At 42.4% G+C, this 18,496-nt stretch overlaps 2 protein-coding genes across 2 annotated transcripts; one reads left to right on the top strand and one right to left on the bottom strand.

The window, feature by feature from the left end:
* The first annotated feature begins 1,142 nt into the window (after window positions 1–1,142).
* On the top strand, window positions 1,143–10,534 carry LOC147634850 (protein CELLULOSE SYNTHASE INTERACTIVE 1-like). The gene is made up of 6 exons (XM_086804037.1): window positions 1,143–1,732; window positions 2,916–6,003; window positions 6,111–8,649; window positions 8,810–9,264; window positions 9,644–9,760; window positions 9,860–10,534. The coding sequence occupies exons 2-6, from the start codon at window positions 2,935–2,937 to the stop codon at window positions 10,001–10,003; spliced, it is 6,324 nt and encodes a 2,107-aa protein (XP_086660163.1). The 5' UTR covers window positions 1,143–1,732; window positions 2,916–2,934; the 3' UTR covers window positions 10,004–10,534.
* LOC147634851 (pentatricopeptide repeat-containing protein At2g33680-like) lies at window positions 9,599–15,137 on the bottom strand. The gene is made up of 2 exons (XM_086804038.1): window positions 12,765–15,137; window positions 9,599–10,399 (listed from the first exon to the last, which is right to left on the bottom strand). Exon 1 carries the CDS (start codon window positions 15,047–15,049, stop codon window positions 13,334–13,336), a length of 1,716 nt encoding a protein of 571 aa, XP_086660164.1. The 5' UTR covers window positions 15,050–15,137; the 3' UTR covers window positions 9,599–10,399; window positions 12,765–13,333.
* Window positions 15,138–18,496: the final 3,359 nt, after the last annotated feature.

Raw genomic sequence — 18,496 nt, forward strand, 5'->3', positions numbered from 1 at the left:
TACTATATAGGGTAAGGGGACCATTACTACACCACTAATTCCTAGAACCCATTTTTTGTCTCCTAGTTTTAATTTTTTAAACCAATCAACACAGGTGGATTCACACTAGCCTAATATATATTGAGGGTATTTGAATTTGCAAAAACACACGTATATAATTTTTAATTGAAGCAGGTGGTTTTTGAGGTATAAGAGCAACATGGAGCCAGTGGAAGAACATTGAATTCAACCAAATTCAGTCAATCAAATCTCCTAAAGAAGCATGATTCTTTTTTAATGGTCAAAAAGTGGGGTTTTGGGGGCGAGGGGGGGGGGGGGGGGGGGGGGGGCACTCTCCCACATGAACTTAGGAAGGAAAAAAACTTAACAATATATTAGAAGTAAAAATAACAATACCAATAGGGGAAAAAATCAGCCAAAAAAAACATTAATTATGAACATCAGCTCTTGTAATCAAGAAAAAAAATGTTTCTATGGTATGGTTAGGAGATTAGAAATGGCAAGTAATGCGTGTCCATCTCTTTTAACAACTAGTTAACAACCATATGACGATTGATCAGCGACTGAAAACATCCAGCTGCAGACCGATGAAAACAACCCCCAAATTTATTCTTTGCTTGGCTGATGTGGGAAATTAAAATTAAATTACGAGAAAAGCCCGCTTGATTAGAGCTAATGTATTATATTGGCTTGCATGATCAGAGGCTAATGATGGTTGATTAGGAAGAGGGAAATAACTAGTGCAGGTTGGTGTGGTGGAATAGTCGTCATTAAGGCCCTACAAATTTGTCGATTGGATTGGCCCGAATAAATCATATTAAAGTGTAAACCACATACAAAACTAGCTGAATTAAGCCACACAATGGGTTACTGTGTTGATTAGTGTTAATTAACGGGTTACTGTGTTGATTAGTGTTAATTAAGATGCAAACAATCGCGGGTTGCCAGTAGCTTGTCTTTATTGAAGGCCCTACAAAACTATACTTTGGGTGGGGTTTAAACAATCAAGACTGTAGAAAACCAGCCTGATTAGCCCCAAAATGGGGTGATTAGTGGTGACACGTGATCATCGGGGGGTGCATTCGAGTCAATTGTGGGTTCATCAGTGTACATAATGGGCTGATTAGTGTGCATTCGGGTCCATCGAGGTTCGATTAGTGTGCATTGTGAGCTTATTTTGGGTCCATTGAGGGTCGGTAATTGGTGAGGGTGGGTTGCGTAGAGTGCATTGTGGGCTGATTAGGATTCACTGTGGATTGATTAGTGGTGTTTGTGTGTTGATTAGTGAGAATTGTGGTGTGATTAAAGGCAAGCGTGGGTTCGTTGTTGGTAATTGTGGGTTCATTAGTGGTAATTGAGACGTAATCAACTGTCGGTTGCAAGTGGGTAGTCTCCATGGTCCTGGCCCTATGACATGCCCTCCCCAACTGTAAACACCAACTGGGCAAAGCAACCACCATCTCCACCAGACAAAGCTCTCATTTTTATTCTTCACTTCCTTTGCAAGCTCTAAATCCTCCCGCTTTTCTACTACAAGCCAACAACGTTGTTCAGCCCAAGCTCACACAGATCCCATAGCCCGCGATTAGGAGAGCTGATTAGCGCTTGGTTATTGCTAATCGCTCTTAAATTATTCATCTCTCTACACAAAAAAGACTCATTTTCTTCGGTCTGTTGCCTAATGTAACGCAACCAAGGCGTGATTGAAACCATTTCTTCACTCTAATCCAAGGTACGCCATTATTTCTTGCATCCTTGAATCTTGTTGCACGTTTGCCTGCTTGCCAAAACAACATACATTAATAAAAACGCTAGCCTGCAAGATTTCTGTCAAACTATTTCAAGCATCTTCACAAAATAAAATGACATTAGCAGGTATTAATGGGGTAATCTCGGTTAATGACAGAAATATACTAACTCAATTGACTCATATGCTCCATCTTCCATGGTGTCACTCTTGCAAGCATGTTAAGTTGACCACTTCTAGCCCACAGATGTGTAGTGTAGTGCTGAATGCTCCATGGTCTGTAGTTTTACTCTTGCAAGCATGTTAAGTTGATCGCTTTTAGTTCAAGGGGCTGTGGTTGTATATCATCTCTCATTAAAAAAAAGTTTATACCTGCTGATGGTGGTCTAAGTACATAGCTGCTCTACTGTGCTTGTCCCTTCATGTACAAACTTGACCGGACTAGATTTCAATACTATGCTTTCAGTATGCTGCTAGTGAATTATGTGCCCAAAAACCCAATCGAATCAATGCAGCAGTGGATGCATCCTAGGGGCATGGCTTCTAGGAAAACCCCCAATATCACTTGTATGTGGAAATTTTTTTATTATAAAATAGGTCTATTTTACATGTTTGTCTGAATATAAATATCATCTTCCATAAATATACATACATAAAATGAGTATTAACAGCCCTACCCTGTAAGTCAATTAGATTAGAAGATATTAAAAAAGATTACTGCTTCGTATGTTTTAAGTAGACCACTTGTAAGACTTGGTAGATTAGAAGCTACTTATCAGCCCTACTGTGAGTCACTCAGGTAAGAAGCTATTTAAAACATTACCACTTGCAAAAGTATAAGTAGACCTAATTAAAAAAACCATCTCCAGTGCACTCCAGTGGAATCATGCATTTTTTTTCAACGACACCCCCATGGAATGCATGCATTACCATGGGATGACTACTTGCCCTAATTTTCACTTTTATGTTCCTTAAATATTTTAAGATACTTCAAGGTTTCTTCTTGAAGAAGGGTTTTGATGCTGTCATTGTAAAGCCCTTCTTTATCTAAACAAGACATGAAGTTTACCCTAAACAAGACATGAAGCTTTGATGCTGTCATTGTAAAGCCCTTCTTTATCTAAACAAGACATGAAGCTTACCCTTCACAATAAATTGACCTTTGCAGTTTCAGCAGCCACTCAAGTATGGATAACTTAGATGGTGCTTGGGCAACTGTTGCGCAATGCATAGAGCAACTACGGATGAACACCTCGACACCTCAGCAGCGAGAATCTCTTTTAAGAAGACTCTTTGACCTCATGAGCACTAGTGAGGATGCTAGGACTGCAGTCGGTTGCCATCCACAATCCATCCCGGTGCTGGTCACCATTCTCAGGTCTGGCTTTACCACCACCAAAAACATTGCTGCTATGATCATTGAGATTCTCAGTAGAGAAGAGGAAACAAGGATCAAAGTCTTGCTAGGTGGATCCATTCCCCCTTTACTTGCTTTGTTGAAATCTGGCCCTCTAGAATCACAGATAGCAGCAGCCCGAGTACTGTACACGGTATCCAAAGCCAGTGACGGGGATAAGGTGGGTCCAAAGATCTTCTCCACAGAGGGTACAGTCCCCTATTTGTGGGAGCAACTCAGGCCAACACACAAGATAGCAAAACCACTTGATGGAATTCTTACTGGGACACTCAGAAACTTAAGCAGAGATACTGAAGGGTTCTGGGAAGCCACAATGCAAGCGGGAGGTTTTGACATTCTGCTAAAACTGGTCTTTTCGGGTAGCTCAGAGGCTCAATGCCACTCTTGCTACCTTCTTGCAAAGATGATGATGGCAGAAGAGTCTAGTTGTGCCAAGGTTATGCAATCAGGGTGTGTTGATCGGCTCCTTAGATTGATCTCCCCAGGAAATGATTTCAGTGTGCGAGCCGAGGCAGCGGGAGCTTTAAAAGCCCTTTCCCATGTGAGTAGAGAATCTAGAAGGCTAATCATCAATTCAAACGGTATCCATGTGCTGATTGGTGCTACTGTGGCACCTTGCAAGGAGGCTATGGGTGGTGAGGTTGCACAATCTCTTCAGGAGAATGCCATGGGTGCATTAGCAAACATTTCAGGTGGTTTACATTCAATCATACATGGGATGGCGGAGAGCATTGAGATGAGAAAATCAGATCTTCAAATCACTGATACCCTCGGTGCACTTGCCTCTGCTCTCATGGTTTTTAATGAAAAAGAGGAATCCATATCATCATCATCAATGGACCCACTGGCAATGGAACAAATCCTGGTAGGGCAAATCAAGCTGCATGGGTCAGGATTAATTCAAGAAAGGGCAATTGAAGCTTTGGCTAGCTTGTATGGAAACAAGTACTTGGCTAGCTACATAATGTACTCGGAAGAGAAGAGAATGCTCGTCGGTTTGATAACCATGACATCTTATGATGTTCAAGCAGAGTTTCTCAAGTCGCTCATAAAGCTTTGTAGCACAGATACTGATCTATGGCATGCAGTTGAGCAACGGCAGGGTGTCCAGCTTCTCATTTCCTTGCTGGGAGTTTCAACTGAAGAGCAGCAGGATTGTGCAGTTTCTTTGCTATCCATCATATCTCAAGAAAATAGTGAGAGCAAGTGGGCCATAACAGCTGCTGGGGGCATACCTCCTCTAGTCCAGATACTAGGAGCTGGCTCAATCAAAGCAAAGGAGGATTCTGCCATTATTCTCGGGAATTTATGCAACCACAGTGAAGATATACGGTCATGTGTTGAGAAAGCCGGGGCTGTGCCCGCTCTCTTGTGGCTGCTACGCAATGCCAGCTTGAAAGGGCAGGAAATCGCTGCAAGAACTTTGAAGCATCTGGTAAGCAAATCTGATGCAACTACCATCAGCCAGCTGAATGCCATGCTAGCTGGGGACACTCCAGAGTCAAAGCTGTATGTCTCAGACACTTTAGGGCATTTTCTGTCAGTCTCCCCACTGGCTGACATACTGTTCGAGGGTTCACCAGCAAACGAATCCTTCCAAGCTCTGATCCGAATGCTGGCTTCTTTCAAAGAGGAGGCACAGCAACAAGCTGCTTTGGTCTTCGCCAAGCTTCTTAAAGATAGAAAAGACCTGTGTCAGAGTCCCACTATCGCTGAAGTCATAACACCCTTGCACAAGATACTGATTGTCAGAAACGAGCAGGTTGCTATGCATGCAGCTCAATGTCTTGCAGCTCTCTATGATTCGATAGAAGAGAATCCTGAGGTAGCAGAAGCTGCACCAAAAACAATGGCCCCACTTGTCAAGCTGTGTAAATCCAGCAAGATAGAAGTGCTCGAGCAAGCCATATCAGCACTGGCAAATCTACTTTGGGATACAGAGATCTCAAAAAAGGCAGCGGCCAGAGACATCATTCAGCCATTGACTCGGGTCTTGCGAGAGGGTACATTGGAAGGGAGAGCACAAGCAGCCAGGGCACTTTCAAGAATACTGCAGTCACAGTCTATCGATGACGTTCTGGCTGAAAAAGTTCAACATTTTGGTACAGTCCTTGCACTGATGGCCCTCCTTGGCACCACCAGTTTAGAGGATAATGCAACAGAGGAAGCACTAGAAGCCCTTGTTTTACTAGCTAAATTCAACAAGACGGGGGTTTCCAACCAGCCTTTATGGTCAGCCCTCATTAAGGCTCCACAAACCATCGCTCCGCTTATTGACTGTTTGGCCATGGGCCAACCTTCAGTTCAAAACAAGGTAACACAAGTTCTTTCCAGACTATGTAAGGACCAGCCAGTAGTGTTGGGAGATAAGATTGCAGGTACCCCAAGGTGTATTTCCGCACTTGCAAAAAGAGTAATGGCAGCTCCAAGCATAGAGGTGCAGATTGGGGCAACTTCCCTCCTTATATGCACGGCTAAGGAGCATCGTCAGCACACAATGAGTGCACTTATGGAGGCGAACTGTTTGGTTGACCTAATCCAGTCATTGGTCAAAATGCTCGAAATAGACACTTTCTTGCCAGATGATTGCAGGAATGATGGACTGGATCGTGCTGACTTCATCAACCCAATACATAAGGTGCAGAGTCCTCAGACTGAAACTACCAAACCAGACAGCGCCTTGGAGACTGACCATTCTGGAGAGCTTGGCAAGACAGTTGCTCTATGGTTGCTCTCTATAATAGCTTCTTATGACAATGATACAAAGTGTGTCATAACGGAGGCTGGTGCCATCGAAGCTATCATCAGAGAACTGGGATGCTACACTTACACATCACAGGTACTTTTTATGCCATCATGCATATAACCTTTGTATGCTAGCCATTCTATGATAATTAATTGTATCTTGTTTAGACAGCTCTAAGAATTTGCTTGTCCTTTTCACAGGATAGCATGGAAGAAAATGGTAGCAAATGGGTGGGCGCCCTTCTTTTGGCCACTCTTTTTCAAGACAAAGATGTCTTACGCTTGCCAGAAGTCAACCGTACCATACCTGTGCTTGCAGTTTTACTGAAGTCAGAGGAATCTGCAGAAAGGTACTTTGCTGGTCAAGCTATAGCAAGCCTTGTGTTCACTGGTGACCGTAGCACTATCCTTGCTGTGGCTAACTCAGGAGCTCCAGTGGGTCTGATTTCTCTTCTTGGAAGTGTGGATTCAGATAATCCTAACTTTCTAGACCTAGCAAATGAGTTCTCGCTGGTGCCAAATCCTGCACAAACAGCTTTAGAGCATCTGTTCAGAACAAATGACGTTAAAATGGGTTCTACTGCAAGAAAGGTGATTCCAGCTTTAATTGAACTATTAACACCCAGTGCAGACAGACCGAGTGCTCCTCTCTTTGCCGAAGGGCTGTTGGCATTGCTTGCCATGGAGAGTCATGCAAACAAGTTAGCAATGGCAGAAGCTGGGGTTTTAGAGGCACTAACCCGGTATCTCTCATTAGGACCTCAAGATAACATGGAAGAATGTACTGCAGATTTCCTCAGAATCCTGTTCAGTAGTGCTGAACTAAGGTGTCATAAATCGGCTATTGGGGCTTTGGAGCAGCTTGTTGCGCTTCTGCGCCTTGGAGGAAAGGGTGCGAGGTACAGTGCAAGCAGGGCCCTTCAAGAACTATTTGTGGCAGATCATATAAAAAACAACGATGCTGCTAGGCAAGCTATTCCGCCATTGATGGAAATGCTGCGTACAGGCTCAGAGAAAGAGCAAAAAGTAGCCCTCAAAGCACTGTCCACATTGTCCATCGATAACCAGCCCAAGGCAATGATTATTGCAGATCCTGAGTCAAGATGCTTGGAGTTTCTGTGCAAAACCTTGTGGGCCGATTGCTCTTTGGAGCTCAAAGAGGAAGCTGCCGGTCTGTGCTACGTCTTGTTTGGTTACTCACGTGTTCGGGCTAATCCTGCAGCTGCATATTGTGTTGAGCCACTTGTAATGCTTGCTGGAGATCAAACTGCCAGATCCACATGGTTGGCTGTTCTCCATGCTTTGAACAATCTACTTGACAGTGCTTCTATAGCAGAAGTTGCCATCACACATGGTGCAGTAAAGATACTTGTAGCAATGCTTGTAGATGAAGATCACTCACTGTATGGTGTTGCTCTCAGTTCACTTATAAAACTAGGAAAAAATCGCAATCAGTGTTTGCTTGAGATGGAGAATTTTGGGGTGATAAAGAAAGTCCTTCGTATTTTGCCTTCTTTGTCAGATTTTGCTTGCGCTTCAGCTGCAGAGCTGCTCCAGATTTTGACACATGCCAGCAGTATTCCTGAAGAACTTCCAGCCTCAGGCATAGTAGAACTCCTCTTGTCGGTTTTGTCACGCCCAGGCTTAAGCATTGCTGGACAATACAGCACAATGCAGGTTCTCATCAACATTCTTGGAAATTCTCAGCAGCTTGCAAGCTACAAGCTGAGCCCAAGCCAACCTATCAAAAACCTTATCTCGTTGTTAGATTCACCTTCACAGCCAGTGCAGCAGCTAGCATCAGAATTGTTCTCTCACCTTCTTGTGGAAAGACGGCTTGAGCAAAGTATGATCACAAAAAAAGTTGTCGTGTCACTTGTCCATCTGGCAGCCGCAGGGATACAGAAAGCAGTTTTTGCTTTGGAGACTGCTTCCAATGTGTTGCCCCAAGAGGTGGCAGAAGCAGGCGGGATTGTGGAGGTTTCAAAGGTAATCATGCAGCTTGATCCTCTCCCACCTCATGAGCTCTGGGAATCAGCTTCTTCAGTAGTGAGTAATATTCTGCAAAACAGCTCAATGTACTACTGGCAAGTGCCGGTTGAAGCCTTTGTAAGAATGCTGCAATCCGACAATGAAGCTACCATTTTAGTTGCTCTTCAGGGGATGCTTGCCTTGGAGAGAGAGAATGCAGCATATGCAGAGGCATTCGCAAAAAGTGGAGCCATAGATGCACTGGTGGAGCTATTGAGATGCCATCAATGTGAAGAAGCAACAGCACAAGTGCTGGAAGCTCTATTGAATGATAGAAAGGTGAGAAGCATGAAAACAACCTATGCTGTAGTTGCTCCTCTTGCCAACTACTTACTTGATCCGGACACAGAGAATCGGCGTGCCCGGCTTTTGTCAGCGCTTGCAATCGGTGACCTTTTCCAACAGGCCGGACTCTCACCATCATCATCGGATGTGGCGCTTGCTTGTCAAGCCCTCATCAGCATCCTTGAAGGTCACCCACCAGAGGACATCAAAACAGTTGCACTAAGCGCTTTGCAAAATGTGATGACAAATGGCCGGGCAAATAGGCGTGCTTTGGCAGAAGCTGGAGCAGTTGACCTTGTTCGTAACCTCCTTTGCTCAAGCAACAAAGAAACAGCAGGGCAAGCGGCAACATTGACAAAGCTTCTGTTCTCCAATCAGACCATCCAAGAGCACGCTTCGACAGAAATGATCAGGGCACTTTCAGGTAAGAAACTCATGCATAGCCACATGAAGCTCTGAATCTCTTTTAAAACATAAGATTATTGGTATGTTGGTGATCGTGTGTGATGTATTATCTCCTGCCTAGAAAGATAACATTATTGTTAAGAGCTGTTGATTTGCTGATTTGCTTGGTTCTCCCCCAGTTGCTTTGCAAAATGATTTAAGCCATGGCTCGTCTATCAATGGAGAAATCATAAAAGCTTTAGCTGTGCTGTTTACGAATTTTCCCAAGTTGTGTGCGGCAGACACGGCAACACTTTGTATCCCACAGCTCAACACAGCCTTGAGGGAGGGTTCTGAGGGAGTTCAAGATGGAGCTCTTGAGATTTTATGTCTGCTGAGACAAGCATGGCCAGGAAGCACAAGAGAAGTGGCTAAATCCCAGGCTATGGCAATGGCAGAGGCTATTCCTGCCCTGCAGGGACTAATCAAATCAGGCACAGCCAGGTTTCATGAGAGAGCAAGCAGCTTGTTGTTATGCTTGCCTGGGAGCTTAGTAGTGACAATCAAGCAGGGAAAGAATCTAAAGCAGAAAATCGGAGGCACCAATGCATTCTGCAAGTTAACACTGGGAAATGGTCCAGCCAAAGAAACGAAGGTTCTCTCTCTCTCTCTCTCTCTCTCTCTCTCTCTCTCTCTCTCTCTCTCCAAGGCATTCCATGGACGTTAATATGACTTTCTCTCTCTCTCTCTCTCTCTCTCTCTCTCTCTCTCTCTCGTATCAGCAAGTATAGCTTCCAGCATGCCACTGCATGTTTCACTTACATTACCTTGGTCTCATAGACCCTTGTGGTCCTTTTTAAGATGATTAAATACTTTTATTCTCTCTCTCTCTCTCTCTCTCTCTCTCTCTCTCTCTCTCTCCCCGCCCCGCCCCCCCCCAGAAAAGCAAAACCAATGTAAACACTGAGGCTAAAGCCCAACACAAATTTTCCAAACAAATTTGTAGAATTGACTATATATCAATGTGATTGCAGGTTGTATCCCACAGCATTTCCCCAGAGTGGAATCAAGGTTTTGCCTGGCCTTTTGACACTGCTCCCAAAGGCCAGAAAGTCCAAATTGATTGCAAAAACAAGGGTACCTTCAGCAAGGTAAACGAAGATTTTAAGTATACCATAGTTGGTATATATGTATAAAGATTGAAACCAACTTCCTTGAACTAATTTTCACAATCTGACATGAATTGGCAGGCAACGTTAGGAAAAGTGACAATTCAGGTGGACAGAGTTATTGCCCTGGGTACAATAACTGGAAACTACACCTTGCAACCTGATAAAAATCGGGATGGAACACCAAGAGTGCTCGAGATTGAGATAACATGGTCTCACAGATGATGCAGAATGCGGCTCAGAGTGTCAAATGATTGTTTGATTTTTTCCAAATAATGTCCACCTCGAAGCCCTGTCAAGAACCTTTCCAGCATATGCGAATCAAGCAGACCATGTCAGCTGCAAGTTGGGCCTTATGATTACATTATCCCCTCAAACCGTCACCAAGTTTTGCTGCCTGTAAAGTTTTGTGGATTTTATACTTGATTGTTCATAGCTCTAAGGCCATTTACAGATACATAGCCCCCATGCTTTGAATTTTTTTCTGGCTGTGGATTTCGCTATGGGCCTTCTTGCTTGTCCAAGGGCCACTGAAATCTCTGGCTTTATCAGTAACACCCTAATCTACAGAATTAAGGTCAAGACATTTGAAAAATAAACACAATTCGTGTTCATGTTAACCTGCAGCAGGTTTGAAAAAATGCACTTTTTTGTTCGTTGTATTATAGGTAATCACATGTATTTCTACACATTAGATGACCCACCATCTGTCAAACATATATTGTTTACATTCAAACTTTTGATTTGGGGCAAAAACCATGTTATTCACTTGATAATTTTTGTGCAGACCAACTTAGATGCAACCAATTAGAGGTGAGGGCATTAAAAGGGTAAAATATTGTGCATATTACATCTTAAGCTCTAAGATTTTAGAAGAAGGGGAAGGGATTTTGGGGGCAGAATCCTTGGGAGTCCAACTTGTCTTATGAGACAGCTGCAGGAGGAAGACCTTAGGGGGACCGGTCACAACCCAAGTGCCTTGAAAGAGAGACTTTGAATCTAAGAAGATGAGGCACAACCTTAGCCCGGGTGGAGGCCTGAACTCAATGACATATGAGCTTCTGTCCCTCTTGTCTCTGTCACAGTTGCAATTGAGCCCATGCATATGTAGCACCCTGCCCATTCAACACATTCTCAACCCCCTCCCACCCCATCCCACACTTATTGTGCCTTTTCTTCTCAACCAAACTGCCTCACCGAGATCTTCCAGATAGTGCCTACACTTTTCTCTACCCATCCACTTTGCTTCCTCCCATCTCTTTGTTTGTTAAGCGATTTATTTGGAAGCAAGACTAACCCAATTCAATAATAAATAAAAGGAAATGAATTGGGTACAATGATAAGAAAACAATAGTCTCCATGGTGGTTTGATTAGTTCCCTCGGTGTACTTATCCATTTCTAGATGATCACCAGAACAACTCTACAAAAATGCCTCAAGAAAGAACCTCCCATCACAGTCACTAATAATATATTTAGGCAAACTATACAACTTAAAGAGTCATCCCACAAAGATCTCAGCCAATAGTGGGGCTTTGTCCATAACCTTTACCATTATAAAGGTCTCCATCTTGGTGAGTCGACCCATGACTACCTAGATAGATTAGGCCAGCTACCACACAAATCTCCAATGGATGTAGCAATCCAGCCAATCATTCAGTTTTATTGACCTTGCATTGCTGGCAATGTTGAGATTAACGTTCAACTTCCATTCCCATATTTGGCCAAAGGAATGATCTCTATTCGCATCTTAGGATGTCCCATACAAAATCTTTTTTCATACATTATCTATTCCAGGAACAAACACTTTCGTATTACAGAACACATCAATGTCAAACATAATTGATTGATTACTCGCAGCTGTTGCAACCTTTGACCTTAATCTGCAAAAAAAGCACACAACAACTGCCACCAGACAGTTAGAGATTACCTGGAGACCTCAAAGATCAGCAGGCAACATGTTACCTTCCCAACCATAGGCCCAACAGCTCTGGACCACCCCGAAGCACATGGAGAATTGAACGTATGTGCCCAAGCACAAGGCTCTCAGATCCCTAGACCACCTTGTCCTTAAACCACCGTACTCATCCCATACCACGTATGATAGCCACCTACAAGGTTTGGCAATCCATGACCTGCTTCATAAGCTAGATCATCCTTCCCAGACTGCACACAAAAAGCATGCCACTCATCATAGGCAACTCGGTTCACTTATATAGAGCCCAAATTAATAGCCCCACTGCTTTATGGGATTATTAATCCTCTCAATAAGTTCACTGCTAATCCCCGGTACTCCCAGCCGGATACAACAAATAGAACATCTTCCGCTACTAGTATAGAAAAATTAATCCAATATGTGAACTGGCAGGGGATAGTCTCTAAATCACCTCCCAACCAAGAGCTATAGATCTGGGACTCCAAGCTCACTCTTGAGAAATAGGTCACAAACGTAGAATAAACTCATGAGGCAGCAATCTCATGCAGCCCATACCATACTGAGCCTTCCTAGGTAGGGCTTTGCTCACAACAGACTAATCTCAGGAACCTAGTCTTGCTCCGAATCACTGAAGACCAAAAAACAAAGAACAAAGACTGTCAGAGCTGTGTGATTTACATGAGCCAAGAAGGATTTTTCTTTTAACAACTCCATAAAACCAAGAATACCAAAACTTGGCTTGAAATGTAGGTAACTGATTATTCACTGGACCATCGGCTTTTACAGCAGCACTCTATAACTATCTTTGGCTGAATGAGCTAGCAAGATTAATCCTTATTTATCCTCCATCTTCTTGAAAACTAACTCAATTTAATAATTACTTCCTACTACCAGCTCCACTTAGTAACAATCTTAACTAACAATCAAGAACATCTAACCACACATCAGTCTACTAGCCCGGGTTAGATAGATTTATAACACAAAATCTGTGGGGAAAAAAACCAAATAGTAGGGGGGCATTCAGAAGATAAAAGGGAGGGAAAGGAGCACACCTGAGACAGTCGATTCACATTTCAAGGAGCCATAGAATAAGTAGAGGGGCAAGCTCATTCTTGTGAAGCAGCATTTGGAAACTAAGCAGATCTGAAATGGAGGAGCAGGTTCAAAAGTCAGCTACCATAAATCCAATCATCTAACAAATTGGCCCAGTCTGATAATAAGCTGCATGCATACCATACCATCCATTTCGCCCACAAACAGATGTCTAACATAAAGCCAATCATCTAACAAATTGGCCCAGTCTGATGATAAGCTGCATGCAAACCATACACATTGGCCCAGTCTGATGATAATGTACCATACCATCCATTTTGCCCACAAACAGATGTCCAGGGAAGATGTTAGCGACATGTACAAAAGCATATGGCCAACTTGCATCATAAAGGTTTTCCAACCATAGGCGACGTTGCTGAGCTCCATGTATGTCACTGCTCATCCCAAGTGTCCCTGAGAGCACAGAACTATGCTGATGTTGAAGAAACCATCTGCTTAATAGTATAGCAATCATGTCACCAACCCATGAGTATGCCAGCTACCCATGTCAGGACAATATCCTTCCACTTCAACTTGTAGCATAAATGTTTGAAAGAAGTACATGTGCTGCTGTATTATGTGGACTCAAATTCACCAGACTTTCTGCAGCTCTCTGTCCTCGTTGTGAGTCTCCATGCATGCTGCAGGCCCCAAGAAAAGTTATCCATACCTGTATATCAGGTTGAAAAGGCATTTTGTGGATAACATCCTCCGCCTCATCAAGATGACCAGCCCGTCCAAGAAGATCAACCATGCAGTTATAATGTTCCATCTCAGGCATCATATTGTGCTCCTCAATCATGCTGTAAAAGGCATACTCAGACTCTTCCAACAAGCCTGCACGGCTGCATGCAGAAAGAATGCAAACAAATGTAATTTCATCAGGTTTCACAGCACGCTGCTGCATTTCCCAAATCAACTGATAGACTTCCTCAACCATTCCATAATGTGAGTTTGCAGCCACCAAGGCATTCCATGAGATGATGTCGTGATGTTGCATTTTCTCAAAGACTAGGCATGCATCCTTCAGAGCCCCGCACTTTCCATACATATTGAGGAGGGCATTTCCAATGGCATTATTAAACTGAAAGCCCTTTTCAACAATTCCTGCATGTACAGTCTTACCCTCTTCCAGAGCAGCCGGAATTTCGCATGCACCCAATATGCTCATGAATGAAATCTGATCCGGATTCATGCCTTGCTTCTGCATCTCTAGATATAGTTGAAGAGCATCCTTTCCTTGCTGAGAATGAGCAGCAATTATAGCAGTCCACGATGCCACATCATGCTCTCGCACTTTCTCAAAAACCAACCGAGCATCCAACAGACACCCACACTTGCTGTATAAATTTATAAGAGCAGTCCCCACAACCACATCTGATTCAAATCCACACTCAATGATGCTAGCATGGATTGCCCTACCCTCTGTCAAAGCTATCAGAATGGTGCATGCACTGAGCATGCTGATGAATGTGTTCCTGCATGGTTGCACACCTTGCTGCCTCATTTCTTTGTAAACTTCAAGAGCTTCTCTACCCTTTCCATGATCACTGTATCTTGCAATCATGGAATTCCATGAAACAATACTCCTCTGATGAATGTTGTCGAACACAGCGCAAGCAATGTCAAGGGCTCCACACTTGCCGTACATGTTAACCAAGGCATTGTTTAAGACGACATCCGAATGGCATTCACTACCCACAATGTAGGCATGTATGATCTTTCCCTGAGTTAGGGCTGATGGGGCAGCACATGCACATAGCAAAGAGATGAAAGTGACCTTATCTGGATCCATGGCAAATTGGTGCATTTGATGAAAGACATGAAGAGCCTCTTGGTGGAGCAGTCTTTTGGAATATGCACCAATCATGGAATTCCATGTGACGATGTTGCGGTATGGCATGCGGTCGAAAACCGACCGAGCTTCTTCCAATGCATTGTTCTTGTCGTACATACCCAATAGGAGATTACCCACAAAGGTGTCTTTTCCCAGACCAATTCTGAGAGCATGGGCATGGATGCGCTTTCCCTGAGAAAGGCTTGTGCATTTCTGCAAGAAATCAACAACGCTTTGGCGGTCAGATTTGTCCAAATTCTCCTTTGTGAGTGCAAACCCACCATCCTTTGGATAGCTTAGTCTTTTGGGCTCTTCTTCAGACGATACTACTAGCTTCTCTTTGGTCTTATCCAGTTTAGAAGGAGCTTCGCAAGCTATGCCAAGCTTGATACCAGCAGCAGCTGCCATGCCGCAGTGACCCTGGGCAGCAAAACAACCGCTTTCACACTGCTACGGACAAACCCAAGTCTTCTGAGGTTTCACATTTCGAGGCTATGGAGAGTGACTAGTGTTCTATCCCAAGTTTTGAGGCCGGACACATTTGACATTTTTGGGGGCTATAATCCTTAACCATACCTTTTCAGCAAATCAAACCATTCAAAAGTTGCCATTTCATTTTTCAGTTTGGCTCAGTCGCTTTTTGACTTGACTAATCATGTGATAGATAGGCCTCTCAAAGAGGCATCCCAATATTTTATTAGGGCCTCGCTCCGAATTCTTTGCTGGCATCAATAGTAATTACCCCCATATATTAAATTTGAACCTCATAGTGACAATGCCTAACAACACTAGGCGCTTAAAACCCCCTCATTTGTTTTTAACCCAAAAGCATGGCCAAGCAACATGTATTGCCAATGTCCCTAGGCTTCGCATGGGTGTAGATAGGATGCCTCGTTGAAATCATTATCCTCTCTCTCTCTCTCTCTCTCTCTCTCTCTCTCTCTCTCTCTCTGTGTGTGTGTGTGTGTGTGTGTGTGTGCATGCATGTCTTGATGCTCACATGGTCTTTTTCTAAGGTTTCAAATTGAGCATTCAATTAGAGATTCATGGATTGGTTGATGGTTTTCTTTTTCCCAATCAATTATTTCTTATTTGCAAGTTTAACGCTCTCACCTTGTGCCGAAGCTCATCTCTAAGCCCATGGTCCTTGGTTGTTCTTCTTCCTTCTCAACATCTCCTCTTCTCTTAGTAAATAGTTGGTATTTTTATGCTTAGGGTTCACTTTTTGTCATGTTAGGTTCTACTTTCACTTTTTTAATGTTAATGATTTTAACTTTTATTTTTTGCCGGTATCACCATCTCCTTGCTCCAAAATCTCTATGCTTTAAATTTCGAGCTTATTAGTGTAAGAGACTTAATTTAAGCCCAACTCTGAAAATTCAAGTAGGATGAGGTCATATGGGTAGTTTTTTGTACTTTTTTTATTCTTACTATCTACAATCTATTAGATTTTTAGCCTCCAAATTTTCATAGATGATAAAGATCCAATGTTTTAATTTCATAGCTACAATCTATCGGATGTTTAGCCTCCAAATTTTCATAAATGATGTTAAGAATGGTGAAGATCCAACGTTCGAATTTTAAAACCATGCCATAGAGAGAGAGAGAGAGAGAGAGAGAGAGAGAGAGAGAGGTAATGGAGGATGCAATGGACAAAGATGTGGAAGGCTGGCCTTATAGGAAGAGAAGCCACCTTCTACTACCTGTGATGATGAGTCAAGCTCCAAGCATGCAAGAAAGCTTCAATGGAAGCTTACAAGGAATCCAAAGCTCCACCAAGAAAAACTTCAATGATGGTGAAGAAGCTGAGATATTAAAGTCTATACCTTGATACCAATGCTAGCTCACAATGGTGATGAACTTGCATGCACACAATGCTTAATGAGAAGAACACAAGGGAGTAGAGTGTGATAGTGAATGGTTAACTTAGTAGCAAGGGAGCAAGTGCTCAAAGCTAGTACAAGGCAAAAGTATAAAATGAGCTGCAATCATAAACAATGAATGTGGTTGCTTATATACTAGCTAACCCTAAGGTTAGACTTTCACACTGGATGGCCATGGGAAAAAACCCAATGGGATGGAAGTTCCGATTAGCATCAATACATGGCCTCATTGTAGTACTACCATAAATATCTAGCATGCACTACATGAGAAGAGATTTAGTTTCTTCCTCTTCTTCATATTTTTTTGCTTCCACTACTTCTTCAAGTTTTTTTTCTCAAGAAACCGATGCACCAAATTTTGATCAGCTAGAAGATGTTGTAAATTGTGAAAGATCGATAATCAATGATTCTAAGCTTATGCCTAAATGGGTTAGAAGCACCTTGTAGGATAGCAAACTACTTGCTCCTTTGTAGAGTAGATTGATAATCAATGATTCTAAGCTTATGCCTAAATGGGTTAGAAGCACCTTATAGGACAGCAAACTACTTGCTCCTTTGTAGAGTAGAACCAAATCCGGTGCTAAAACCATCTCTTCAATAGATATTGCTAAGGTTTCATTCCGTAGTTCTCAACATGATGTTAATGAACCTGAGTCTTTTGAAGAGGCTCAAAAAGTTCCAAATTGGGTTAAAGCCATGCAGGATGAAATTCAAATGAAAAATGGTAGTTGGGATCTAGTGTATCTACCTCTTGGTAAGAAAGGAATTAGTACTAATTGGGTTTACAAAGTTAATAGGAAGGATGATGAATCTATTGACATGTTCAAGGTAAAACTTCTTGTTTGCAAAAAGTGTATACTCAATAGAAAGGTATTAACTATGTTAAACCTTTTCCCCCACTTCTCATATGACCACTATCAGATTTGTTAATGCTTTGCAGCCCTATGGATGGAAAGTGCCCCAATTGGACATCAAATCAACATTCTTGAACGATACTTAGAAATATGTAAGTCTACTACGTGCAATCATTAGGAGGGGTTTTTTTAACCATGATTTTAAGAAAAAATTATAGAAATCTACTTGTATAAGGGGGTTTTAAATGGAATTTTGAAAAAAAAACTGTAAGTTTATAAAGAAAAAGGGATCATTTTATTAAGTCGAAATTCAAAAAAAAGAATACCCTTTGAACACACGTTGTTTGTAGGTCTTCCTAAAGTGCATCCCTTGAGTGTAAACTTATTAAGAAAGCTCTTTATAGTCTGAAACAAGCTCTTAGAGCTTGGTTATGCAGCTCCTATTTTAGTTTCATCTTCCGAGCTTGGGTCTTTGTGATATATATCTTTACCAAGGAGTCCCAAGCCTCCTTATAGGTGTTTATGCATCCTATATATACATAATCATAGAATTTATCACACTGAGACAACCAGTTTAGCACCTTTCTGGCTCTTTCATGCCATGCTTTTTATGTATGCACCTATTGTGGGGTCGGATTTTCTTCACCAACCTCGTCTCCTTTTCATCGCTTGTGATGCACTCCCAATATCCTTTTCCCGGTTTGTAAACCTGTTTATAATGCCACTATATGTAAACCCGTCATATAAACATATATCCACTAACACATGTTGTGCCAACACTTAGATTCTTTGCATAAATTGTCCCTATAACCAAATTTCTATTACAACTTTGCTTTGACCATAAATTGGGCACATACAGTCAAAATTGATATTTTCATAGAGCGCTTGCGAAAATCTTGCAGACCAAAATAGGGCACAAAACATGCTTGAATCATGCCAAAACTTAGTCATTGCAATCAACATAACGTAGTTAATTGCACACAATATGGCCTTCTTCATTCACCCAAAGGATGCCTCAATCTAAGACAGTGCCTTCCTTGTCTGCTTATACCTCTCATAGCTACTACCAAAGGTGTGCTCCAAAATTAAAAAGGGAAAGAGGTAGAAATACCCTTACC

The sequence above is a fragment of the Cibotium barometz genome, chromosome 10 (assembly GCF_041138505.1).
Source record: "Cibotium barometz isolate CiBa-2024 chromosome 10, ASM4113850v1, whole genome shotgun sequence".
NCBI lineage: Eukaryota > Viridiplantae > Streptophyta > Polypodiopsida > Cyatheales > Cibotiaceae > Cibotium > Cibotium barometz.

Bases quoted from the DNA above. Each gene is read 5' to 3' on its own strand.
- LOC147634850 (XM_086804037.1), top strand. From the start codon at position 2,935: ATGGATAACTTAGATGGTGCTTGGGCAACTGTTGCGCAATGCATAGAG. The intron at 8,650-8,809 runs GTAAGAAACTCA...GTTCTCCCCCAG, and splicing joins AATGATCAGGGCACTTTCAG to TTGCTTTGCAAAATGATTTA. The intron at 9,265-9,643 runs GTTCTCTCTCTC...ATGTGATTGCAG, and splicing joins GTCCAGCCAAAGAAACGAAG to GTTGTATCCCACAGCATTTC.
- LOC147634851 (XM_086804038.1), bottom strand. From the start codon at position 15,049: ATGGCAGCTGCTGCTGGTATCAAGCTTGGCATAGCTTGCGAAGCTCCT.